Source organism: Oncorhynchus clarkii, chromosome 32 (genome assembly GCF_045791955.1).
Source record: "Oncorhynchus clarkii lewisi isolate Uvic-CL-2024 chromosome 32, UVic_Ocla_1.0, whole genome shotgun sequence".
Classification (NCBI taxonomy): Eukaryota; Metazoa; Chordata; class Actinopteri; order Salmoniformes; family Salmonidae; genus Oncorhynchus; species Oncorhynchus clarkii.
Window position 1 is genome coordinate 6,214,995 of NC_092178.1, and position 27,779 is coordinate 6,242,773.

General features: G+C 42.9%; 1 protein-coding gene across 1 annotated transcript in view; it reads right to left on the reverse strand.

The window, feature by feature from the left end:
* The window catches only part of LOC139392314 (CD276 antigen-like), a 35,687-nt gene extending 11,443 nt beyond the window's left edge, over nucleotides 1-24,244 (reverse strand). The window contains exons 1-3 of the mRNA XM_071140215.1: nucleotides 23,961-24,244; nucleotides 20,555-20,917; nucleotides 2,023-2,301 (exon numbers count right to left, since the gene is read on the reverse strand). Coding sequence (XP_070996316.1) covers nucleotides 2,023-2,301; nucleotides 20,555-20,917; nucleotides 23,961-24,051 — 733 coding nt within the window. The 5' untranslated portion in view covers nucleotides 24,052-24,244. The remainder of the gene's footprint in view (nucleotides 1-2,022; nucleotides 2,302-20,554; nucleotides 20,918-23,960) is intronic.
* Between the last annotated feature and the right edge of the window lie 3,535 nt (nucleotides 24,245-27,779).

Sequence of the window (27,779 nt, forward strand, 5' to 3'; positions counted from 1 at the left end):
TCACTCTTAGAGACTCACCCAGAAACACTCCCAGCTGTAATCACTCTTAGAGACTTACCCAGAAAGACTCACAGCTGTAATCACTCTTAGAGACTTACCCAGAAAGACTCACAGCTGTAATCACTCTTAGAGACTCACCCTGAAAGACTCACAGCTGTAATCACTCTTAGAGACTTACCAAGAAAGACTCACAGCTGTAATCACTCTTAGAGACTTACCCAGAAAGACTCCCAGCTGTAATCACTCTTAGAGACTTACCCAGAAAGACTCACAGCTGTAATCACTCTTAGAGACTTACCCAGAAAGACTCCCAGCTGTAATCACTCTTAGAGACTTACCCAGAAAGACTCCCAGCTGTAATCAATCTTAGAGACTTACCCAGAAAGACTCACAGCTGTAATCACTGCCAAAGGTGATTCTAACATGTATTGACTCAGGAGGTCGAATACGTATCTAATCAAGACATTTTCTTTTCTTCAAAAGTTCAAATTTTTCTTCCACTTTGACATCACAGAGGATTTTGCGTAGATCGTTGACAAAATTGTTCAATTAAATCAATTTTAATCCCCAATTTGTAAAACAACAAAACGTTGACATGGTAAAGGGATGTGAATACATTCTGAAGGCAAATACCTCATGAGCTTATTAGTTCAACAGTTTTATCCCATCAGAGCACAACATGTACAGTGCCGAGACAAAGTAATTGCCCCCCCCAATTGAGATGTCATGGAAGGACTTGAAACGAGCTTGAAAACCCACAAAATGTCGCTGAGTTAAAGCAGTTCTGCATCAAAGATCAAAGGTCACCGATGTGAGAGACTGATCAACAACTACAGAAAAATACTTTTTCAGAGAGAGGAGTGGGATAGAGAGAGAGAGAGAGAGAGAGAGAGGGAGGAGTGGGATAGAGAGAGAGAGAGAGACAGAGAGAGAGAGAGAGAGAGAGGAGTGGGAGAGAGAGAGAGAGGAGTGGGAGAGAGAGAGAGAGAGAGAGAGTAGTGGGAGAGAGAGAGTGGGAGAGAGAGAGAGAGGAGTGGGAGAGAGAGAGAGAGAGAGAGAGAGTAGTGGGAGAGAGAGAGAGAGAGAGATAGAGAGAGAGGAGTGGGATAGAGAGAGAGAGAGAGGAGTGGGATAGAGAGAGAGAGAGAGGAGTGTGATAAAGAGAGAGAGCTTGCTTTTCTCCAATGTTAGTAAAAATATTTATCATATATTAAATTGTAAACAAAAAACTGTATTGAAAACATGGTTCCAACTATATTTTTGATCTCGTGAATGGCCAGTCTTGTATCTATAGCTACATCCCCATCACTTAGCCATTTTACCAACAAAAGAAGGTGGGGTCTTCTTTGTTATGGTGTGAACACATTTCCACTTTTAGAAACAATATTATGTTTCGTAGGAAACATGTCTCCACAGGCACGGCCTGTATTTCACCTTTATTTAACCAGCAAGTTGAGAACAAGTTCTCCTTTACAACTGTGACCGGGCCAAGAATGAAAACACAACATGTTAATAAGTGTTGGTGCCATGTTTCATGAGCTCAAATAAAACATCCCATACATTTTCCATGGCCATAATAAGCTTATTTCTCTCTGTGCACAAATGTGCATACATCCCTGTTAGTGTGCATTTCTCCTTTGCCAAGATAATCAATCCACCTAACAGGTGTGGCATATCAAGACAGAATGACCATTACACAGTTGCACCTTATGCTGGGGACACTAAAAGGCCACTCTTGAATGTGCAGTTTTGTCACACATCCCAATGCCTCATGTCTCAACTTTTGAGGGGCATGCAATTTGGCGAGCAGGAATGTCCACCAGAGACGTTCCCAGTTTCAATGTTGTTTTCTTGTCCTGTTGTTATTCATCCGCTTTCAATATCAACTGTTAATCTTCTGTTTTTGTTTTGTTCATCTATTTTGAAACGCTTAAAAAAAATGTAACCTAAAAGAGTATTACTATTATCATTAATCAATGAAACGAGGTATTCAATCAAACAATTCAGTGAACATCAGCTCACCATAACTCAGTGACCTCTCCATGACCTGCTCCAGGAGCTGGTTCCTCAGGTAGAAGGTGTAGTTGACTGCCCCACCAGCCTGCATCACCAGCTGGGTACGGAGGGAGAGGAGCAGGCCCGGGGCCTTGGACGACTGGGTCACTGAGATGTTATGCGTGAGGTTATGGCCATGCGGGTCCAACCAGCGGACCTCTGGTTCTGGGTAACCTTCAGTCTCATAGAGGAAGGTCGTGTAAGAGTGCTGGGCCTGGACTGTGAGGTGAGGCTCTGTGTAGAATGCTAGAGAGAGAGAGAGAGAGGAGTGGGATAGAGAGAGAGAGAGAGAGAGAGAGAGAGAGAGAGAGTGGGATAGATAGAGAGAGAGAGAGTGGGATAGAGAGAGAGAGAGAGACAGAGAGAGAGAGAGTGGGAGAGAGAGAGAGATGGAATAGAGAGAACAGAGAGAGAGAGAGAGAGAGAGAGATGGAATAGAGAGAACAAACAGGCATTACATGAAGGGGGAAACAGGGGGACAAAGTAACCATTCATCTGTCAGTCCCCAACTCCAGGTGAGGTGAGGCTCTGTGTATAGAGAGAGAGAGAGAGAGAGAGAGAGAGAGAGAGAGAGAGAGACAGACAGAGAGAGAGGAGTGGAATAGAGAACAGGCAGGCATTACATGAAGGGGGAGACAGGGGGACAAAGTAACCATTCATCTGTCAGTCCCCAACTCTATGGGCCAGTTTAACCCTATTGACCCATCTAATTATCAAGAAATGTGTTGACATCTTCTTCCAAATATCCCACAGTAATCACAGATACCATATCATCTCTTCAGTCAAATACAAATATGCATAAGAATATATAGTAGTAACCACAAAGGCTGCATACTTCAAAGGTAGTAACCACAAAGGCTGCATACTTCAAAGGTAGTAACCACAAAGGCTGCTTATATAAAACACTAAAACATCCAGAAAGGCTTTTCATTGTTTAGGCCATAGCTCTTTGGGACTTTCCAGGGAAGAAAGAGAAAAGTATAGTGAAAGAGAGAGGAGACGAGCGAGAGAGAGAGAGAGAGAGAGAGAGAGAGAGAGAGAGACAGAGAGAGAGAGAGACAGAGAGAGAGAGAGAGAGAGAGACAGAGAGAGAGAGAGAGAGCGAGAGAGAGAGAGAGAGAGAGACAGAGAGAGAGAGAGAGAGAGACAGAGAGCGAGAGCGAGAGAGAGAGAGAGACAGAGAGAGCGAGAGAGAGAGAGAGAGAGAGAGAGAGAGAGACAGAGAGAGAGAGACAGAGAGAGAGAGAGACAGAGAGAGAGAGAGAGCGAGAGAGAGAGAGAGAGAGAGAGAGAGAGAGAGAGAGAGAGAGAGAGAGAGAGACAGAGAGAGAGAGAGACAGAGAGAGAGAGAGAGAGAGAGAGAGAGCGAGAGAGAGAGAGAGAGAGACAGAGAGAGCGAGAGAGAGAGAGAGAGACATAGAGAGAGAGGGTGGGTGGGAGGGAGGGAGAGAGGGAGCCTTAAGGACCAGGACTGTGAAAAACTTAAGTGTGCCCATGAGGTTCCTAATAGTCCTCATTCAGTATGTACTGTTTAACATTCTAAACAGCATTTGTGGAGGTGAATGTTTCTTTCCTCTGTACCTGGTTTCAAAACGAAAACATTCACCAGCAAGCTAGGTAGGTAAACAACGAAAGGTGCGCAATCCATGGCTCCAACTCTGTAAATTACAGTAATCGAAAAAAAAACAAGTTTAGGAAAAAAAAGTTGGTAAAGTAAACATGTCTTATTATGTTCTGAGTCAATTTGTTTCTCTTGGCATGAATGTAAAAGTTACAGTGCCTTGCGAAAGTATTCGGCCCCCTTGAACTTTGCGACCTTTTGCCACATTTCAGACTTCAAACATAAAGATATAAAACTGTATTTTTTTGTGAAGAATCAACAACAAGTGGGACACAATCATGAAGTGGAACGACATTTATTGGATATTTCAAACTTTTTTAACAAATCAAAAACTGAAAAATTGGGCGTGCAAAATTATTCAGCCCCTTTACTTTCAGTGCAGCAAACTCTCTCCAGAAGTTCAGTGAGGATCTCTGAATGATCCAATGTTGACCTAAATGACTAATGATGATAAATACAATCCACCTGTGTGTAATCAAGTCTCCGTATAAATGCACCTGCACTGTGATAGTCTCAGAGGTCCGTCAAAAGCGCAGAGAGCATCATGAAGAACAAGGAACACACCAGGCAGGTCTGAGATACTGTTGTGAAGAAGTTTAAAGCCGGATTTGGATACAAAAATATTTCCCAAGCTTTAAACATCCCAAGGAGCACTGTGCAAGCGATAATATTGAAATGGAAGGAGTATCAGACCACTGCAAATCTACCAAGACCTGGGCCGTCCCTCTAAACTTTCAGCTCATACAAGGAGAAGACTGATCAGATATGTAGCCAAGAGGCCCATGATCACTCTGGATGAACTGCAGAGATCTACAGCTGAGGTGGGAGACTCTGTCCATAGGACAACAATCAGTCGTATATTGCACAAATCTGGCCTTTATGGAAGAGTGGCAAGAAGAAAGCCATTTCTTAAAGATATCCATAAAAAGTGTTGTTTAAAGTTTGCTGGGAGACACACCAAACATGTGGAAGAAGGTGCTCTGGTCAGATGAAACCAAAATTGAACTTTTTGGCAACAATGCAAAACGTTATGTTTGGCGTAAAAGCAACACAGCTGAACACACCATCCCCACTGTCAAACATGGTGGTGGCAGCATCATGGTTTGGGCCTGCTTTTCTTCAGCAGGGACAGGGAAGATGGTTAAAATTGATGGGAAGATGGATGGAGACAAATACAGGACCATTCTGGAAGAAAACCTGATGGAGTCTGAAAAAGACCTGAGACTGGGACGGAGATTTGTCTTCCAACAAGACAATGATCCAAAGCATAAAGCAAAATCTACAATGGAATGGTTCAAAAATAAACATATCCAGGTGTTTGAATGGCCAAGTCAAAGTCCAGACCTGAATCCAATCTAGAATCTGTGGAAAGAACTGAAAACTGCTGTTCACAAATGCTCTCCATCCAACCTCACTGAGCTCGAGCTGTTTTGCAAGGAGGAATGGGAAAAAATGTCAGTCTCTCGATGTGCAAAACTGATAGAGGCATACCCCAAGCGACTTACAGCTGTAATCGCAGCAAAAGGTGGCGCTACAAAGTATTAACTTAAGGGGGCTGAATAATTTTGCACGCCCAATTTTTCCGTTTTTGATTTGTTAAAAAAGTTTGAAATATCCAGTAAATGTCGTTCCACTTCATGATTGTGTCCCACTTGTTGTTGATTCTTCACAAAAAAATACAGTTTTATATCTTTATGTTTGAAGCCTGAAATGTGGCAAAAGGCCGCAAAGTTCAAGTGGGCCGAATACTTTCGCAAGGCACTGTATATTTGGCGATCACAAAACAACTGTGTTCTCTGTGATGGAACATTCCGTCGGCTAATCTGGTCCTCTCCATGGTAACCAGATAGTCTTTCGGCTCTACATGCCTTCAAACTACCCTTTAAAAAACCCTTAAATGATGCCTTGGCCTAAGGAAATATTTGAGGGGCTCTGCGCAGCGCCCTTAAACAATTCCCTTAGGTAAGGGTAAATTATTATTTAAGATAGATTCCCTTAGGTAAGGGTAAATTATTATTTAAGATAGATTCCCTTAGGTAAGGGTAAATTATTATTTAAGATAGATTCTCTTAGGTAAGGGTAAATTATTATTTAAGATAGATTCCCTTAGGTAAAGGTAAATTATTATTTAAGATAAATTCCCTTAGGTAAAGGTAAATTATTATTTAAGATAGATTCCCTTAGGTAATGGACAAGTATTCCTTAAGGGATGAAGTTTTATGCAACTGGGCCCTGGGTTTACCTTAAGGAATAATTACCCCTTACCTAAGGGAATTTAACACGAAGCAGTATGTTCATTTAACACTGAAAAGTGTGGACCTGCATAGACACTGGACCAGTGTTAAACTTAACACTCTCAATGTTAGAATTTTCTGTGTGTGTGTGTGTGTGTGTGTGTGTGTATGTGTGTGTGTGTGTGCTATGGTGGAAATTACAAGATGATGTTATAATGCTATTATAGCATCAAATGGTTGCTTTATGCAACAGAACATGGGGTTGTTATAGAGCACTCATCTGTGTGTGTTCTACTGAGGATGGGCCTCTGGGAGATTTAACACTGACTGGAGATTTATTTATCTTTTGGGTGATAAAAACCTAAAGAGCATTCCAGAGAACATGAGTTAATGTTTCTGTTCTGTACCGTACCAGGGAGAGATGTACCTGTCACGGTCGTCCTCCTCTTCACCTGAAGAGGAGAGGCGAGAAGGCGGCGTGGTATGTGTTCATGATGAATTGTAATAAAGAAAACACTGAACACTGAAACACACTATACAAAACAATAAACTAAATAACGACCGTGAAGCTAAATGAAAACTGTGATGACACAAGCAATCAACATAGACAATCACCCACAAACAAACAGTGAAACCCAGGCTACCTAAGCATGATTCTCAATCAGAGACAACTAATGACACCTGCCTCTGATTGAGAACCATACTAGGCCGAAACATACAAATCCCCAAATCATAGAAAAACAAACATAGACTGCCCACCCCAACTCACGCCCTGACCATACTAAAACAAAGACAAAACAAAGGAACTAAGGTCAGAAAGTGACAGACTCTGGTCTCTGGTCTCTACACAATGACAACTGTATTTACAGCAGATACTGTCTACTGTGAATTATAGGTATCTTTCATACAAATCTTAACCTTGTGACCCATTCTGTACATCTGTTGTTCGTCATGTAGGTTGAAAGGGGTGTTTCTTGGCTATAAAATACCTTTGTACTTTTTGTCTCAGGGCTCTCAACAAATTATTTGGGGGTGATTTGTCGACCAGCCATCATTTTCGTAGAACACTTTATATATGTGTGTTGTATTGACCTGCTCCCTTAAGAGAATAAAGATTTAGTTTAACAATAACTCTGACTTGTGTGATAAGTTTGTCTCTCCTCATTTGATAGTAAAGAAATTAACCGCCACAGTGACCGTGTGTGCGTGGGTGTGGTCACTGTGTGAGAGATGAAAAACAAAAGCCAATGGGAGTGGAATAGAGAGAACAGACAGGCTTTACATTAAGGGGGAACAGTGAGAGAACAGACAGGCTTTACATGAAGGGGGAACAGTGAGAGAACAGACAGGCTTTACATGAAGGGGGAACAGTGAGAGAAGAGACAGGCTTTACATGAAGGGGGAACAGTGAGAGAACAGACAGGCATTACATGAAGGGGGAACAGTGAGAGAACAGACAGGCTTTACATGAAGGGGGAACAGTGAGAGAACAGACAGGCATTACATGAAGGGGGAACAGTGAGAGAACAGACAGGCTTTACATGAAGGGGGGAACAGTAGGAGAACAGACAGGCATTACATGAAGGGGGAACAGTGAGAGAACAGACAGGCTTTACATGAAGGGGGAAAGAGTGAGAGAACAGACAGGCTTTACATGAAGGGGGGAACAGTGAGAGAACAGACAGGCTTTACATGAAGGGGGGAACAGTGAGAGAACAGACAGCCATTACAAGAAGGGGGAACAGTGAGAGAACAGACAGGCATTACATGAAGGGGGGAACAGTGAGAGAACAGACAGGCATTACATGAAGGGGGGAACAGTGAGAGAACAGACAGGCTTTACATGAAGGGGGAACAGTGAGAGAACAGACAGGCTTTACATGAAGGGGGAACAGTGAGAGAACAGACAGGCTTTACATGAAGGGGGAACAGTGAGAGAACAGACAGGCTTTACATGAAGGCGGAACAGTGAGAGAACAGACAGGCTTTACGTGAAGGGGGAACAGTGAGAGAACAGACAGGCATTACATGAAGGGGGAACAGTGAGAGAACAGACAGGCATTACATGAAGGGGGAACAGTGAGAGAACAGACAGGCTTTACATGAAGGGGGAACAGTGAGAGAACAGACAGGCTTTACATGAAGGGGGAACAGTGAGAGAACAGACAGGCATTACATGAAGGGGGAACAGTGAGAGAACAGACAGGCTTTACATGAAGGGGGGACAGTGAGAGAACAGACAGGCTTTACATGAAGGGGGGAACAGTGAGAGAACAGACAGGCATTACATGAAGGGGGGAACAGTGAGAGAAGAGACAGGCTTTACATGAAGGGGGGAACAGTGAGAGAACAGACAGGCTTTACATGAAGGGGGAAAGAGTGAGAGAACAGACAGGCATTACATGAAGGGGGGAACAGTGAGAGAACAGACAGGCTTTACATGAAGGGGGAACAGTGAGAGAACAGACAGGCATTACATGAAGGGGGAACAGTGAGAGAACAGACAGGCTTTACATGAAGGGAGAACAGTGAGAGAACAGACAGGCATTACATGAAGGGGGAACAGTGAGAGAACAGACAGGCTTTACATGAAGGGGGAACAGTGAGAGAACAGACAGGCATTACATGAAGGGAGAACAGTGAGAGAACAGACAGGCATTGCATGAAGGGGGAACAGTGAGAGAACAGACAGGCTTTACATGAAGGGGGAACAGTGAGAGAACAGACAGGCATTACATGAAGGGGGAACAGTGAGAGAACAGACAGGCATTACATGAAGGGGGAACAGTGAGAGAACAGACAGGCATTACATGAAGGGGGAACAGTGAGAGAACAGACAGGCTTTACATGAAGGGAGAACAGTGCAGAGATGAGAAGAAGAGAGGGGGCTGGTTGATATATGTAGCTCGATAATGTAGCTCAGTTGGCCCTGGTATAAAGCAGTCGTCTGGATAGGGAATATGGGGCCATTTGGGAGGTAGCCAGTGAGGTGGGGAAGACTCCAGACCAAAATGACATGAATGTTTTTCCTGGACTTGTTAGTCTTAGTCAGGACGAGGCTAGCTGACCGTATATTATTTACTCAAACACCGTCATCTTTCCTACCACGTAATCTAAATCATGTATTTTCACAGCCACTGAGATAACAGACATGTTTTTTTCCCCCACCAATATTCACACTTCCTTACGGGATCTAGTCCTGTGTAGTTCCACTAAAACTGGAAATGAGTTGAAGCCAAAAAATGGCCGGAACCTCTCCGGAACCTCTCCGGTTAAGCATACTTCTAGAGTAAAATAGAGGGACTCAATTGAGGTCAGCATGTCTGCTTTCAAAGCCAAAAATGAATCTAGGTCAGGGAAGAGCTGTGGCAGTCATGACATTTTGTCAGCTTGTTATTGTCAGACAAAAGATTGCCGTGTCTCACGGTAATTTACCGTTAATTAGCATACGCATTTAGCACCTTTTGAACAGCTACATAAAAAAAAAGTCTAACCATCACAATAAATCCATAATTCATCTGTGTCAGGTCCAAAGAAACACCGCTATGATATGAACAAAATGTATTTCAGAAGAACAGAATATGAGCTGGTCTACTGTATGTTCTCTGGTTATGCTCCACATAGGCTGTAGGCATATTGCCAATATAGATATTTCATTTGACCTTTATTTTACTAGGCAAGTCAGTTAAGAACAAATTCTTATTTTCAACAACAGCCTAGGAACAGTGGGTTAACTGCCTGTTCAGGGGGCAGAAGAACAGATTTGTACCTTGTCAGCTCGGGGATTTGAACTTGCAACCTTCCGATAACTAGTCCAACGCTCTAACCACTAGGCTACGCTGCTGCCTCTACACTCTAACCACTAGGCTACCCTGCCGCCTCTACACTCTAACCACTAGGCTACCCTGCCGCCCTTACACTCTAACCACTAGGCTACCCTGCCGCCTCTACACTCTAACCACTAGGCTACCCTGCCGCCCTACACTCTAACCACTAGGCTACCCTGCTGCCCCTACACTCTAACCACTAGGCTACCCTGCCGCCTCTACACTCTAACCACTAGGCTACCCTGCTGCCCCTACACTCTAACCACTAGGCTACCCTGCCGCCTCTACACTCTAACCACTAGACTACCCTGCCGCCCCTACACTCTAACCACTAGGCTACCCTGCCGCCTCTACACTCTAACCACTAGGCTACCCTGCCGCCCCAGGTTAAACAGTACAAACATCTCCCCTTATATGCTTATAAGTCCCGTTCTGTTATGTTATATTTTTACATGATATTATAGTAACAATAATATAATTGAACATTGTGGTCGGGCCACGGATGTTGGGCGATTAGGCTTGGCTCGCAGTCGGTGTTCCAATTCATCCCAAAGGATGTTTGATGGGGTTGAGGTCAGGGCTCTGTGCAGGCCAGTCAAGTTCTTCTAAACTGATCTCGACAAACCATTTCTGTACAGACCTCGCTTTGTGCTCAGCATTGTCAAGTGGGAACAGGAAACAGGAAACTGTTGCAACAAAGTTGGAAGCACAGAATAGTCTAGAATGTCATTGTATGCTGTACAGTTGACATTTAACCTTCACCTGAACTATGGGGCCTAGCCTGAACCAAGAAAATAGACCATTATTCTTCCTCCATCAAACTTCACAGCTGGCAGTTGGTAGTGGTCTCCTGGCATGCACTTAACCCAGATTAGTCCTTTGAACTGCCAGACAGCAAAGAGTGATTCATCACTCCAGAGAACGTGTTTCCACAGCTCCAGAGTCCTAATGGTGGCGAGCTTTACACCTCTCCTTGGCATTGCGCATGGTGATTCATTAATGAAGCTCCCGAAGGAACAGTTATTGTGCTGTCGTTGCTTCCAGAAGCAGTTTGGAACTCGGTAGTGAGTGTTGCAACCGAGGAACTGATGATTCTTACACGCTTCAGCACTCGGTGGTCCCGTTCTGCGAGTTTGTGTGGTCTACCACTTCGCGGCTGAGCCGCTGAGCTGAGTTTTATATCTTTATGTTTGAAGCCTGAAATGTGGCAAAAGGCCGCAAAGTTCAAGTGGGCCGAATACTTTCGCAAGGCACTGTATATTTGGCGATCACAAAACAACTGTGTTCTCTGTGATGGAACATTCCGTCGGCTAATCTGGTCCTCTCCATGGTAACCAGATAGTCTTTCGGCTCTACATGCCTTCAAACTACCCCTTAAAAAACCCTTAAATGATGCCTTGGCCTAAGGAAATATTTGAGGGGCTCTACGCAGCGCCCTTAAACAATTCCCTTAGGTAAGGGTAAATTATTATTTAAGATAGATTCCCTTAGGTAAGGGTAAATGATTATTTAAGATAGATTCCCTTAGGTAAGGGTAAATTATAATTTAAGATAGATTCCCTTAGGTAAGGGTAAATTATTATTTAAGATAGATTCCCTTAGGTAAGGGTAAATTATTATTTAAGATAGATTCCCTTAGGTAAGGGTAAATTATTACTTAAGATAGATTCCCTTAGGTAAGGGTAAATTATTATTTAAGATAGATTCCCTTAGGTAAGGGTAAATTATTATTTAAGATAGATTCTCTTAGGTAAAGGTAAATTATTATTTAAGATAAATTCCCTTAGGTAAAGGTAAATTATTATTTAAGATAGATTCCCTTAGGTAAGGGTAAATTATTATTTAAGATAGATTCCCTTAGGTAAGGGTAAATTATTATTTAAGATAAATTCCCTTAGGTAAGGGTAAATTATTATTTAAGATAAATTCCCTTAGGTAATGGACAAGTATTCCTTAAGGGATGAAGTTTTATGCAACTGGGCCCTGGGTTTACCTTAAGGAATAATTACCCCTTACCTAAGGGAATTTAACACAAAGCAGTATGTTCATTTAACACTGAAAAGTGTGGACCTGCATAGACACTGGACCAGTGTTAAACTTAACACTCTCAATGTTAGAATTTTCTGTGTGTGTGTGTGTGTGTGTGTGTGTGTGTGTATGTGTGTGTGTGTGTGCTATGGTGGAAATTACAAGATGATGTTATAATGCTATTATAGCATCAAATGGTTGCTTTATGCAACAGAACAAGGGGCTGTTATAGAGCACTCATCTGTGTGTGTTCTACTGAGGATGGGCCTCTGGGAGATTTAACACTGACTGGAGATTTATTTATCTTTTGGGTGATAAAAACCTAAAGAGCATTCCAGAGAACATGAGTTAATGTTTCTGTTCTGTACCGTACCAGGGAGAGATGTACCTGTCACGGTCGTCCTCCTCTTCACCTGAAGAGGAGAGGCGAGAAGGCGGCGTGGTATGTGTTCATGATGAATTGTAATAAAGAAAACACTGAACACTGAAACACACTATACAAAACAATAAACTAAATAACGACCGTGAAGCTAAATGAAAACTGTGATGACACAAGCAATCAACATAGACAATCACCCACAAACAAACAGTGAAACCCAGGCTACCTAAGCATGATTCTCAATCAGAGACAACTAATGACACCTGCCTCTGATTGAGAACCATACTAGGCCGAAACATACAAATCCCCAAATCATAGAAAAACAAACATAGACTGCCCACCCCAACTCACGCCCTGACCATACTAAAACAAAGACAAAACAAAGGAACTAAGGTCAGAAAGTGATAGACTCTGGTCTCTGGTCTCTACACAATGACAACTGTATTTACAGCAGATACTGTCTACTGTGAATTATAGGTATCTTTCATACAAATCTTAACCTTGTGACCCATTCTGTACATCTGTTGTTCGTCATGTAGGTTGAAAGGGGTGTTTCTTGGCTATAAAATACCTTTGTACTTTTTGTCTCAGGGCTCTCAACGAATTATTTGGGGGTGATTTGTCGACCAGCCATCATTTTCGTAGAACACTTTATATATGTGTGTTGTATTGACCTGCTCCCTTAAGAGAATAAAGATTTAGTTTAACAATAACTCTGACTTGTGTGATAAGTTTGACTCTCCTCATTTGATAGTAAAGAAATTAACCGCCACAGTGACCGTGTGTGCGTGCGTGTGGTCACTGTGTGAGAGATGAATGACAAAAGCCAATGGGAGTGGAATACAGAGAACAGACAGGCTTTACATGAAGGGGGGAACAGTGAGAGAACATACAGGCTTTACATGAAGGGGGAACAGTGAGAGAACAGACAGGCATTACATGAAGGGGGAACAGTGAGAGAACAGACAGGCTTTACATGAAGGGGGAACAGTGAGAGAACAGACAGGCTTTACATGAAGGGGGAACAGTGAGAGAACAGACAGGCATTACATGAAGGGGGAACAGTGAGAGAACAGACGGGCTTTACATGAAGGGGGGACAGTGAGAGAACAGACAGGCTTTACATGAAGGTGGGAACAGTGAGAGAACAGACAGGCATTACATAATTTTGCACGCCCAATTTTTCCGTTTTTGATTTGTTAAAAAAGTTTGAAATATCCAATAAATGTCGTTCCACTTCATGATTGTGTCCCACTTGTTGTTGATTCTTCACAAAAAAATACAGTTTTATATCTTTATGTTTGAAGCCTGAAATGTGGCAAAAGGTCGCAAAGTTCAAGGGGGCCGAATACTTTCGCAAGGCACTGTATGTAGCTCGATAATGTAGCTCAGTTGGCCCTGGTATAAAGCAGTCGTCTGGATAGGGAATATGGGGCCATTTGGGAGGTAGCCAGTGAGGTGGGGAAGACTCCAGACCAAAATGACATGAATGTTTTTCCTGAACTTGTTATTCTTAGTCAGGGCGAGGCTAGCTGACCGTATATTATTTACTCAAACACTGTCATCTTTCCTACCACGTAATCTAAATCATGTATTTTCACAGCCACTGAGATAACAGACATGTTTTTTTCCCCCAGCAATATTCACACTTCCTTACGGGATCTAGTCCTGTGTAGTTCCACTAAAACTGGAAATGAGTTGAAGCCAAGAAATGTCCGGAACCTCTCCGGAACCTCTCCGGTTAAGCATACTTCTAGAGTAAAATAGAGGGACTCAATTGAGGTCAGCATGTCTGCTTTCAAAGCCAAAAATGAATCTAGGTCAGGGAAGAGCTGTGGCAGTCATGACATTTTGTCAGCTTGTTATTGTCAGACAAATGACTGCCGGGTCTTACGGTAATTTACCGTTAATTAGCAGGCTTTACATTTAGCACCTTTGGAACAGCTACATAAAAAAAAGTCTAACCATCACAATAAATCCATAATTCATCTGTGTCAGGTCCAAAGAAACACCGCTATGATATGAACAAAATGTATTTCAGAAGAACAGAATATGAGTTGGTCTACTGTATGTTCTCTGGTTATGCTCCACATAGGCTGTAGGCATATTGCCAATATAGATATTTCATTTGACTAGGCAAGTCAGTTAAGAACAAATTATTATTTTCAACGACAGCCTAGGAACAGTGGGTTAACTGCCTGTTCAGGGGGCAGAACAACAGATTTGTACCTTGTCAGCTGGGGATTTGAACTTGCAACCTTCCGGTTACTAGTCCAACGCTCTAACCACTAGGCTACCCTGCCGCCTCTACACTCTAACCACTAGGCTACCCTGCCGCCCTACACTCTAACCACTAGGCTACCCTGCTGCCCCATACACTCTAACCACTAGGCTACCCTGCGGCCTCTACACTCTAACCACTAGGCTACCCTGCTGCCCCTACACTCTAACCACTAGGCTACCCTGCCGCCTCTACACTCTAACCACTAGGCTACCCTGCCGCCCCTACACTCTAACCACTAGGCTACCCTGCCGCCTCTACACTCTAACCACTAGGCTACCCTGCCGCCTCTACACTCTAACCACTAGGCTACCCTGCCGCCCCAGGTTAAACAGTACAAACATCTCCCCTTATATGATTATAAGTCCCGTTCTGTTATGTTATATTTTTACATGATATTATAGTAACAATAATATAATTGAACATTGTGGTCGGGCCACGGATGTTGGGCGATTAGGCTTGGCTCGCAGTCGGTGTTCCAATTCATCCCAAAGGATGTTTGATGGGGTTGAGGTCAGGGCTCTGTGCAGGCCAGTCAAGTTCTTCTAAACTGATCTCGACAAACCATTTCTGTACAGACCTCGCTTTGTGCTCAGCATTGTCAAGTGGGAACAGGAAACAGGAAACTGTTGCAACAAAGTTGGAAGCACAGAATAGTCTAGAATGTCATTGTATGCTGTACAGTTGACATTTAACCTTCACCTGAACTATGGGGCCTAGCCTGAACCAAGAAAATAGACCATTATTCTTCCTCCATCAAACTTCACAGCTGGCAGTTGGTAGTGGTCTCCTGGCATGCACTTAACCCAGATTAGTCCTTTGAACTGCCAGACAGCAAAGAGTGATTCATCACTCCAGAGAACGTGTTTCCACAGCTCCAGAGTCCTAATGGTGGCGAGCTTTACACCTCTCCTTGGCATTGCGCATGGTGATTCATTAATGAAGCTCCCGAAGGAACAGTTATTGTGCTGTCGTTGCTTCCAGAAGCAGTTTGGAACTCGGTAGTGAGTGTTGCAACCGAGGAACTGATGATTCTTACACGCTTCAGCACTCGGTGGTCCCGTTCTGCGAGTTTGTGTGGTCTACCACTTCGCGGCTGAGCCGTTGTTGCTCCTAGACGTTTCCACCTCACAATAACAGCACTTACAGTTGACTGGGGGCAGCTCTAGCAGGGCAGACATTTGACTAACTGACTTGCTGGAAATTTGCATCCTACGACGGTGCCACGTTGAAAGTCACTGAGTTCTACTGCCACTGTTTATTTATGGAGATTGCATCAATGTGTGGTTCATTGTATACACCTGCCAGCAACGGATGTGCCTGAAATAGCAGAAACCATTCATTTGAAGGGTAGTTCACATGCACTATATACAAAAAAGTATCTCTCTCTCTCTCTCTCTCTCTCTTTCTAACTCTCTTTCTCTCTCTCTACATATATACAGTACCAGTCAAAAGTTTGGACACACCTACTCATTCAAGGGTTTTTCTTTGTTTTTACTATTTTGTACATTGTAGAATAAAAGTGAAGGCATCAAAACCATGGAATAACACATGGAATCATGTAGTAACCAAAAAAAGTGTTAAACAAATCAAAATACATTACATATTTGAGATATTCTTCAAAGTAGCCACCCTTTGCTTTGATGACAGCTTTGGCATTCTCTCAACCAGCTTCATGAGGTAGTCACCTGGAATGAATTTCATTTAACAGGTGTGCCTTGTCAAAAGTTAATTTGTGGAATTTATTTCCTTCCTAATGCGTTTGAGTAAATCAGTTGTGTTGTGACAAGGTAGGGGTGGTATACAGAATATAGTCCTATTCAGTAAAAGTCCATATTATGGCAAGAACAGCTCAAATAAGCAAGAGAAACGACAGTCCAACATTGTTTTATTAAAACTTGAAGGTCGGTCAATCCGTAAAATGTCTTCAAGTACAGTCGCAAAAACCATCAAGCGCTATGATAAAACTGGCTCTCAAGAGGACCGTCAAAGGAGATGAAGACCCAGAGTTACCTCTGCTGCAGAGGATACATTCATTAGAGTTAACTGGACCTCAGAAACTGCAGCCCAAATAAATGCTTCACAGAGTTCAAGTAACAGACACATCTCAACATCAACTGTTCAGAGGAGACTGCGTGAATCAGGCCTTCATGGTCAAATTTCTGAAAAGAAACCACTACTAAAGAACACCAATAAGATGAAGAGACTTGAAATGTAGCATATCTGAAGTTGAATAGGACGGCCTTGACTAGAATACACTATATAAACTCTGCAAAAAAAGAAACGTCCTCTCACTATCAACTGTGTTTGTTTTCAGCAAACTTAACATGTGTAAACATTTCTATGAACATAACAAGATTCAACAACTGAGACATAAACTGAACAAGTTCCACAGACATGTGATTAACAGAAATGGAATAATGTGTCCCTGAACAAAGGGGGGGTCAAAATCAAAAGTAACAGTCAGTATCTGGTGTGGCCACCAGCTGCATTAAGTACTGCAGTGCATCCCCTCCTCATATAGGGGTTGTTGCCATCCTGTACCTGTCCCGCAGGTGTGATGTTCGGATGTACCAATCCTGTGCAGGTGTTGTTACATGTGGTCTGCCACTGCGAGGACGATCAGCTGTACGTCCTGTCTCCCTGTAGCGCTGTCTTAGGCGTCTCAGTACGGACATAGCAATTTATTGACCGGGCCACATCTGCAGTCCTCATGCCTCCTTGCAGCATTCCTAAGGCATGTTCACGCAGATGAGCAGGGACCCTGGGCATCTTTCTTTTGGTGTTTCTCAGAGTCAGTAGAAAGGCCTCTTTAGTGTCCTAAGTTTTCATAACTGTGACCTTAATTGCCTTCTGTCTGTAAGCTTTTAGTGCCTTAATGACTGTTCCACAGGTGCATGTTTATTAATTGTTTATGGTTCATTGAACAAGCATGGGAAACATTGTTTAAATCCTTTAAAATTAAGATCTGTGAAGTTATTTGGATTTTTATGAATTATCCTTGAAAGTCATGGTCCTGAAAAAGGGACGTTTCTTTTTTCTGAGTTTACACATGAAATGAGTAAAACAGTATGTAAACATTATTAAAGTGACCAGTTATTGTGTTCCTTGTCTGTAGGAAGCAGTCTCTAAGGTGCAGAGTTGAGTAACCAGGTGGTAGCCGTCTAGTAACAGTGACTAAAGTTCAGGGCAGGGTATTGGTCAGAGGACTGCTAGTGGTGACTATCTCAATGTCTGACGGCCTTGAGATAAAAGTTGCTTTTAACTCAAGGCCGTCAGACCTTGAGATAGAAGTTGTTTTTCAGTCTCTCGGTCACAGCTTTGATGCATCTGTACTGAAAAAAGTTCAGGAGTAAAAATGTGCTTAACTAGTTACATAATACGTTGCATGGACTCACTTTATGTGCAATAATAGTGTTTAACATAATTTTTTAATGACCAACTTATTTCTGTACCCCTCACATACAATTATCTGTAAGGTCCCTCAGTCGAACAGTGAATTTCAAACAAAGATTCAACCATAAAGACCAGGGAGGATTTCCAATGCCTTGCAAAAAAGGGCACCTATTTAAAGATGAGATTGAATATCCCTTTCAGCATGGTGGACAGATCTTGGGGGGACAGCTGTACCCTCTGCCCGAGACGATAACCGGGGTCCGGTGGCGGTACGCTTGTCGTCGATTCTTGGAGGTGGTCTTGAGAAGAGTTGACCGGGCTCTCTTCCAGGTACGACGACAGCGGCGGACAAACATTTGGGCCGAGGGTATGCCGACCTCTTGCTCTGGGAAGCGTGGGGGCTGATAACCCAGGGAACACTCAACAGGCGAGAGACCTGTGGCAGAGCAAAGAAGGGTGTTGCAGACATATTCAACCCACACTAGTTGCTGGCTCCATGTAGTTGCTGGCGCAGACCAGGCAGCGAAGAGTCATCTCTGGGTCTTGGTTGGCTCGCTCCGACTGGCCGTTGGACTGGGGGTTGAACCCGGAGGAGAAACTGGCCGACAACCTACTGAGTGTGTGGAACGCCTTCCAGAACCGGACGAGAACTGAGGACCCCGATCGGAGACCATGTCTATGGGCAGTCCATGGATCCTTAAGACCTGCTGGAGCAAGTCACGAGCAGCCTCTCTCCCAGACAACAGAGAATCAAACACCTTCTGAGCCTCCAGACTGAGGCAGACGGTGGACTGTTGCTCCCACACCACCGTAGCCCAGGCGAGTGCCCTCCCAGTCATCAGCGTTATGATGTACGCTATCCTCGAGCGGTCAGTGGGGAACCAAGAAGGCTGCAGCTCGAAAATGAGGGAGCACTGGGAGAGAAAAGCCCGGCAGGTTCCAGAATCTCCAGCGTAGCGCTCCGGAGGAGGTAAGCGGGGTTCTCAGGACAATGAGGTAGGCTGGGAGATTACTGGTGTGACCCGTTGCCCAGTAGGGAATCTGCGCAATTGCTCCAGCAATACGTTGAACGCCTGGTCACGGCATTCTGCCAGGGTATGGAGTCCCTTCATAAGACATTGCAATAACTCCTTGTGTCTTCCAATGGTGGCTCCTTGCTTGGAGACAGCATTGTTTCCATGGCCTCCAATTGCTCTTAAATACTTGTAAAACTAAATGCATGCTCTTCAACCGATCGCTGCCTGCACCTGCCCGCCTATCCAACATCACAACTCTGGACGGTTCTGACTTAGAATATGTGGACAACTACAAATACCTAGGTGTCTGGTTGGACTGTAAACTCTCCTTCCAGACTCACATCAAACATTTCCAATTCAAAGTTAAATCTAGAATTGGCTTCCTATTTTGCAACAAAGCATCCTTTACTCATGCTGCCAAACATACCCTTGTAAAACTGACCATCCTACGATCCTTGACGATGTAATTTACAAAATAGCCTCCAATACTCTACTCAATAAATTGGATACAGTCTATCACAGTGACATCCGTTCTGTCATTAAAGCCCCATATACTACCCACCACTGCGACCTGTATGCTCTCGTTGCCTGGCCCTCGCTTCACACTCGTCGCCAAACCCACTGGCTCCAGGTCATCTACAAGACCCTGCTAGGTAAAGTCCCCCCTTATCTCAGCTTGCTGATCACCATAGCAGCACACACCTGTAGCACGCGCTCCAGCAGGTATATCTCTCTGGTCACCCCCAAAATCAATTCCTCCTTTGGCTGCCTCTCCTTCCAGTTCTCTACTGCCAATGACTGGAACGAACTACAAAATCTCTGAAACTGGAAACATTTATCCACCTCACTAGCTTTAAGCACCAGCTGCCAGAGCAGCTCACAGATTACTACACCTGTACACAGCCCATCTATAATTTAGCCCAAACAACTACCTCTCCCCTTACTGTATTTATTTATTTTGCTCCTTTGCACCCCATTATCTCTACATTGCACATTCCTCCACTGCAAATCTAGCATTCCAGTATTTTACTTGCTATATTGTATTTACTTCGCCACCATGGCCTTTTTTTTGCCTTTACCTCCGTTATCTCACCTCATTTGCTCACATTGTATATAGACTTAATTTTTCTACTGTATTATTGACTGTATGTTTGTTTCACTTCATGTGTAACTCTGTGTTGTTGTACGTGTCGCACTGCTTTGCTTTATCTTGGCCAGGTCGCAATTGTAAATGAGAACTTGTTCTCAACTTGCCTACCTGGTTAAATAAAGGTGAAATAAACAAATAAAAAAATAAAAATTGTGGAGCTGGTCTGAGTCTGCTGGGTCAGTCATGGCCAGTTCGTACTACAAGAACTCAGGATAAGGGACAGATGCAGACAGATGTTTATTGACCCAAACAGGGGGCAGGCAAAAGACATGTCAAAGGGCAGGCAGAGGTTCAGAAACAGGTCAGAGTCAGGCAGGTACAGAATGCCAGGAAGGCTCGGGGTCAGAGCAGGCAGAATGGTCAGAACCGGGGAAACTATGAAACAGAAATGAGAAAGCAGGGAGATGGGAAAACACGCTGGTAAGACCTGACAAGACAAGACGAACTGGCAACACACAAACAGAGAACACAGATACAGTATAAATACCCAGGGGATAATGGATAATTGAACAAAATACATCAGGAGAATTAGGAGGAATAGAGAAGGGAGAAGAAAAGAGAACCTACCTGCGTATTTGAGCTGGACCTCAGCCTTTCCTGTCCCCTTCATGTTATTAACCGAACAGAGATATCTTCCCTGATCCCCTGGACCTACACTCTCCAACCTGAGGGATGCGTTTCCCCCAGGGAGCTGGGAATGGAACAGTCCAGTGCGGTTGTGATACTCCCCGCTCTGGCGCGCCAGTTGGTCTGTTCCGTAGTAGAAACTGTGGACCACCCGCAAATCTTCTACCCTCTGCCATGTCACCACGAGACCCTCTTCCAGGGGGGAACCAAGGTCAAGGCTAGGGGGGAACACACAGCCCAAAACAGCCGGTTGGTTATAGACGGCTACCACTCTGGGCTGGGGCGCCTGTACTTCGAAGGCATCTGAGGGAACAAAGGAGAGACTTGAGTTTGTGTGTCTGGGTGTGTGTGTGTGTGTCATGGTAGGGACAAAAAGGTTAGTAAGATATTAACTTATAACAAAGGGGAGAGATGTGGTAGTGTGTGATGGTTTGTAAAGCAGAGGCGCTGGATTTCCCATCAATACTCGGTTTCCATAACCCGTAGGCTGGATTTTTCATCAGTACTCGGTTTCCATAAACCGTAGGCTGGATTTTTCATCAGTACTCGGTTTCCATAAACCGTAGGCTCCACAACGCACATAATTCATGTCCATGAATGCACACATCTTCAATTTCACTCAGTTAACACAACCTGCCTACCAGCTCTGATCCACGGCCAGTGTAGAAGTCTAATGTAGGAAGATACAGTACGTTAGATTGCCCTGCAAAGAGGCGAGGAATAAAGGGGAAATCTGAGATTTCTACATCCAATTCCTGTATTTTTAAATGAATGATATATCATCATTGATTCTTGAATAATATATTATTAAAAGCCTCATGAGTTCAACTGTCTTAGTGTACGACATCAAACAGTCCAACAGTTTTACTTTTAATAGTAAATAAACACTAGTTAGTTAGTTATATATTTTTTATTTATTTTTTAATCATTGCTTCCATTGCTTTGTGTATGAATGGAAGAGTGGTTTTGGACAGTACAGTACTGGAGCTGGTCCAACTGGATGTCAAATACATCTACTCATTTTCAGCCAAAATATTTTCACATCACCCTTCCCTTGTACTGTAAAATTATTTGTACACCCTCCCCAATCCTAATATTTACTCAAAACGAATGATTATTCCCACAAATGGAATTTGTGGCACAATCTATGCTTCGCAGGGCTACAGGCCGGAAGTTTGAGGGTTCGCCGACCACCATGGATGGACAAGCTACCTCTTCCCTGCCTGTTTCATTACACAGAGATCAGAGATGAGACATCAGAGCCGGATACAGACAATCATCAGCTAAATGGAAATAAGATTTTCAACATTTATATTTATATCTATACTGTATAAAATCATTTTTATATGCAATGATTTTTCACCGACAGGTTTCTGTCCCAATGCACCACACTTAACCAGTAAGCAATGCATTACCGACTGCTGGTGCTTCCTCATGGTTTGTGTTTTTCATCAAACCAATCAAATAGAGTATGTCAATATGACAAGCAGAAAACACATCCCTCCTGTCCCAGTATCAAAGGCTTGCCTTAGTTTGCTTGGGAATAGGGTCAATATGGGCGGACCGTGTTTTGGGTGTTTCTGGGAAATAGTTTGACCTCCATCATCTAGGACGTGACAATGGTTCATAAAATCTACCCATTTCTGCCCATTTTTCTGCACAGTCTTGCAGCTGCAACAGTAAGTGCATTTGTAAAGCAGGACCTTTCTTGAGTTGGGCGCTGGGATGGTGTAACTGTTGAGAATGTGAGTTTATGGTTGTGTGGGGGTAAAGGGTTTAGTGTGTGTGGGTGTATGTGTGTGTGTGTGTGTGTGTGTGTGTGTGTGTGTGTGTGTGTGTGTGTGTGTGTGTGTGTGTGTGTGTGTGTGTGTGTGGGTGTGTGGGTGTGTGTGTGTGTGTGTGTGTGTGTGTGTGTGTATGTGCGTATCCCACAACTGTTGCGAAGGAGTAAAATATGTTAAGGTCAATATAGAATGATTCACAATAATTGTTTGCTAATATAATAATTGCTTGCAATAATGTAATGGTGAGACTGGTGAGAGGTAAAATCTTTTGCATAAATTGCCTACATTACTACAAATATTAATAGCTAATTATGGGAAATAAGAAACAGGATTTAAAACAAATATACATATATATATATATATATGTTTTGACGGCTATATATAATACAAATCGAGGTGAGGGCGATGGAAATGCATTTGGCAGTTCATCTACTTCTGTTCTGTAAATGGCACTGTGTGCTCTTTTCGAAGGATGGATCACAGTCTCTTCACGGATACGGGTGGGTCGGGGGTGGTCTGCCGGGCATTGGGATGACAATCCAACTCGGGATGAGGAGGGCTTTTAGTGGGTGAAATAGTGGGGACCAATTGGAGGTAGCAATGCAAATATCATGGTACAGCTATATAGACACTCCATCATCATGTTACTTTTTAATGGTACGTTTACAAACATATATTTTGATAAATAGAATTGAAAGTTGTGTATCATTATGGTAAGTGGTGAAATAAGTATAGCCAGTTACAATTGTAATGGGCTAGCAGATAATAAGAAAAGACGATCAGTATTTACCTGGCTAAAAGAGAAGGAATATCTATTGTTTACAGGAAACTCATTCAACAATTTTAGATTAAGTTTTGTGGAAAAATAACTGGGAAGAAATTCAAAATGGGTGATGGTTTTAATTAACAGTAATTTTGATCCAAATTTGCAAATTGTCCAAACAGATCCTCAAGGTAGATGGATTGTTTTAAATATGTTATTGGACAATAAACAGATATGGCTCATTAACCTAATCGGTCCAAATAATGATGATCCAAGCTTCTTTAAAAATATATCTAAGAGTTTATCAACTCTACAAGCTACACTAGACTCTATTATTATGGTGGGAGATAGGGGGGTAATTTTCCTGAAAAGGTTATTCAAGGATCCATTAAAAGGGGTTATTTGAAGAACCCCCAGTCTCACTTCGTAGAACTCCTAAAGGCAGGAAACTTTTCTTTTTAGAGTAAATGTCGAACTCTCTCTTACATTTCTCCAGACTTATCCAGCTGTTCACCAGAATAGCTATTTTCCCCTTTAAAGGTTTCGCTGTACACTTGTAAATTATATTTTGTCTTTAAATCGCTACAGTAGCCTTGCAAGAACGTCCTTCGCCCAGCTACTTTAAACTGTTTTAAACAATACCCACGGCAGAAGGCTGCGTAGGCTATTACTGTGTAATAATGAAATATTACTTTGATTTAAAACCCGTTGGAACTGGCACAGCTACGGTATCTCAATACGTGTGCTTTTCATATAGAATTACAAAACAATCTGAAAATGTCTTTATATTAAAACTTACCAATGTCACTGAGTGCAGCGATGAGCAGAATAAAGAACCACCCCGACATCTCGAATCGTTTGATGGGACGCTGTAAAATTGACTTCACCATCGGGATAGGCGATCTCAAATGGAGTATACCGTAACACGTCTTACCGTTTTTTCCGATTACTAAACTACAGTGGGCACAACTGGAGTCACATGTGCAAAACTCTAACTACAGTCTGCACTACCAACAGTCACCTAACACTATGCACAACCCTCACTGAGATAACACACACTGTCACTCAGAACACACTGAGAGTAAAAACACTAGCATCAAACACCAATACAGAAAATACAAACTTTTCATCTTTACAGTTTGAACAATTTCAGTGACTTCATACAAAGTAATATTTTCTTCAAAGAAAAGAGTGACATTCTTTCACATGATTTATGAAAATTTTTAGAACAGAACAATTCTTTAAGGTAAATGAAAATTAGCAGTTTGCTTCAATAGTCTGTAGTAATTTACGGAATTACAGTAATGAGAAAAAAAAGGTAGAAACTAAAAGTACATACTGTAATTCGAACAAATAATTGAGGGGCTAATCCTGCCTCTCTCTAGCATCAGGCCACATGTTTTCTTCAACATCACATCTAATGTTTTCTCTTGCCATGCACCTGGGGAAGAACCTTCTGGAGTGCCTTATCCATCCCTGGCAGTCCTCTGGACTCGTGTCCTCATATCCGGCACGCATGGCTTCCAAAAGAGACATTTGGTCATGTGGGTGGTGACCAAACACTTTCCACCTCCAGGCAGAGAAAAACTCCTCTATTGGGTTGAGGAAGGGTGAATATGCAGGCAGGTACAAAACCATAAATCTGTTATGTGCTGCAAACCAATCTGTGACAGCTGCAGAGTGGTGAAAAGCAACGTTATCGCAAACTATGACAAAAACTTGGGGGTTTCTTACTGGCTCCCCCTGTTCTGCTGGCACTAGCTGAGCATAGAGCTGTTCTAGGAAAGCTATAAGCCTTTCTGTGTTGTATGGGCCAATGAGTGGTGTGTTGAGAAGCAAACCATCATTGGCCATTGCAGCACACATGTTGATATTTCCCCCCCTTTTGCCTGGAACCTCCACAGTGGCCCTTTGACCTATAACATTCCTTCCTCTGCGCCGTGTTTTGGCAAGGTTAAATCCAGCTTCATCGATAAATACAAATGAATGTGGTCTTTCCAGTGCTTCCACCTCCATTACTCTCTGAAAAACAGTAAGTGCACAGTTTTACTGTAGAAATGCTAGGTTTTTTTTTTACTGTAACTATTTTGTATAGCTGTGTACGTAACCTCAGACGTCTTACCTGGACATATTGGTATCTTTGCTCTTTTACCCGTTCACTGTTTCTCTCGAACGGTACAGTGTATAACTGTTTCATTGTAACTTGGTGTTTCTTTAGGACTCGAGCAATAGTTGTTGTGAAAATATGGAGCCTTGCGCCGTGATTGGCTCAGTGTTCTGTCACTCATCAAATCAAATCAAATCAAATTAATTTATATAGCCCTTCGTACATCAGCAGATATCTCAAAGTGCTGTACAGAAACCCAGCCTAAAACCCCAAACAGCAAGCAATGCAGGTGTAGAAGCACGGTGGCTAGGAAAAACTCCCTAGAAAGGCCAAAACCTAGGAAGAAACCTAGAGAGGAACCAGGCTATGTGGGGTGGCCAGTCCTCTTCTGGCTGTGCCGGGTGGAGATTATAACAGAACATGGCCAAGATGTTCAAATGTTCATAAATGATCAGCATGGTCGAATAATAATGAGGCAGAACAGTTGAAACTGTAGCAGCAGCACGGCCAGGTGGACTGGGGACAGCAAGGAGTCATCATGTCAGGTAGTCCTGAGGCATGGTCCTAGGGCTCAGGTCCTCCGAGAGAGAGAAAGAAAGAGAGAAAGAGAGAATTAGAGAGAGCATATAACCCCACCCACTTTGCCAAAGCACAGCCCCCACACCACTAGAGGGATATCTTCAACCACCAACTTACCATCCTGAGTCAAGGCTGAGTATAGCCCACAAAGATCTCCGCCACGGCACAACCCAAGGGGGGGGGGGGGGCGTCTCTGACATGGGTAGGCAGACCGTTCCATAAAAATAGAGCTCTATAGGAGAAAGCCCTGCCTCCAGCTGTTTGCTTAGAAATTCTAGGGACAATTAGGAGGCCTGCGTCTTGTGACCGTAGCGTACATGTAGGTATGTACGGCAGGACCAAATCAGAGAGATAGGTAGGAGCAAGCCCATGTAATGCTTTGTAGGTTAGCAGTAAAACCTTGAAATCAGCCCTTGCTTTGACAGTAAACCAGTGTAGGGAGGCTAGCGCTGGAGTAATATGATAATTTTTTTTGGTTCTAGTCAGGATTTTAGCAGCCGTATTTAGCACTAACTGGAGTTTATTTAGTGCTCTATCCGGGTAGCCGGAAAGTAGAGCATTGCAGTAGTCTAACCTAGAAGTGACAAAAGCATGGATTAACTTTACTGCATCATTTTTGGACAGAAAGTTTCTGATTTTTGCAATGTTACGTAGATGGAAAAAAGCTGTCCTTGAAATGGTCTTGATATGTTCTTCAAAAGAGAGATCAGGGTCCAGAGTAACGCCGAGGTCCTTCACAGTTTTATTTGAGACGACTGCACAACCGTTAAGATTAATTGTCAGATTCAACAGAAGATCTCTTTGTTTCTTGGGACCTAGAACAAGCATCTCTGTTTTGTCCGAGTTTAAAAGTAGAAAGTTTGCAGCCATCCACTTCCTTATGTCTGAAACACATGCTTCTAGCGAGGGCAATTTTGGGGCTTCACCATGTTTCATTGAAATGTACAGCTGTGTGTCATCCACATAGCAGTGAAAGTTAACATTATGTTTTCGAATGACATCCCCAAGAGGTAAAATATATAGTGAAAACAATAGTGGTCCTAAAACGGAACCTTGAGGAACACCGATGGGGACATTAAATCACTGCCAAGTGTAAGAGGAGACATTGAAAATTATAGCCATTTGGCTGCTGATGTTATAAAGTGCCCATCCAAGAAGTCTCAAGGTCATTGGCCACAGATAAAAAGATGTTAAATCACGTAATATGTACAGTAGCTTCGAATGGACTGATCATGTCAACATCATATTTTCACAATCTTTGCTTGTAGTCATCATGAGTCAAGTATTCAATCTACTGGCAAATCCTTTTAAATCCTTGTTGTATGAAGAGAAATAATGGAGAGAAAGTATTGATAAAATGTGTCGGTGCTCATCGGCCATTGGACATAAACATTACACGACAAGTTGAACATCGCAAATTCAACGAGTGGTTAGGGAAGGAATCAGTGACAGTGGCTGTGTGGTACCAAATCTGGGATTAAGGCGCTCTTTTTCCAAGTTTAAAATGATAAACATTCAACAATGAAGCATGATTTGTGTCGCGGTCAAAACAACTGGTAACACGGAGGACCACCTGTTTAAGTGAGTCCAAAAATGTCTTGTATGTTGCTACATAAATCATGTAATATGCCAGAGAGATATGTATACTGTAGCTAAGAATGTAATACTGTCACGCCCTGGTCTTAGTATTTTGTGTTTTCTTTATTATTTTGGTCAGGCCAGGGTTATTTATGTGGTGTGTTTTGTCTTGGTTTTTTTTGTAGGTTATGGGATTGTGGTATAGTATAGTAGTCTAGGAAAGTCTATGGTTGCCTGGAGTGGTTCTCAATCAGAGGCAGGTGTTTATCGTTGTCTCTGATTGGGAACCATATTTAGGCAGCCATATTCTTTGAGTGTTTCGTGGGTGATTGTTCCTGACTCTGTGTTTGTTTG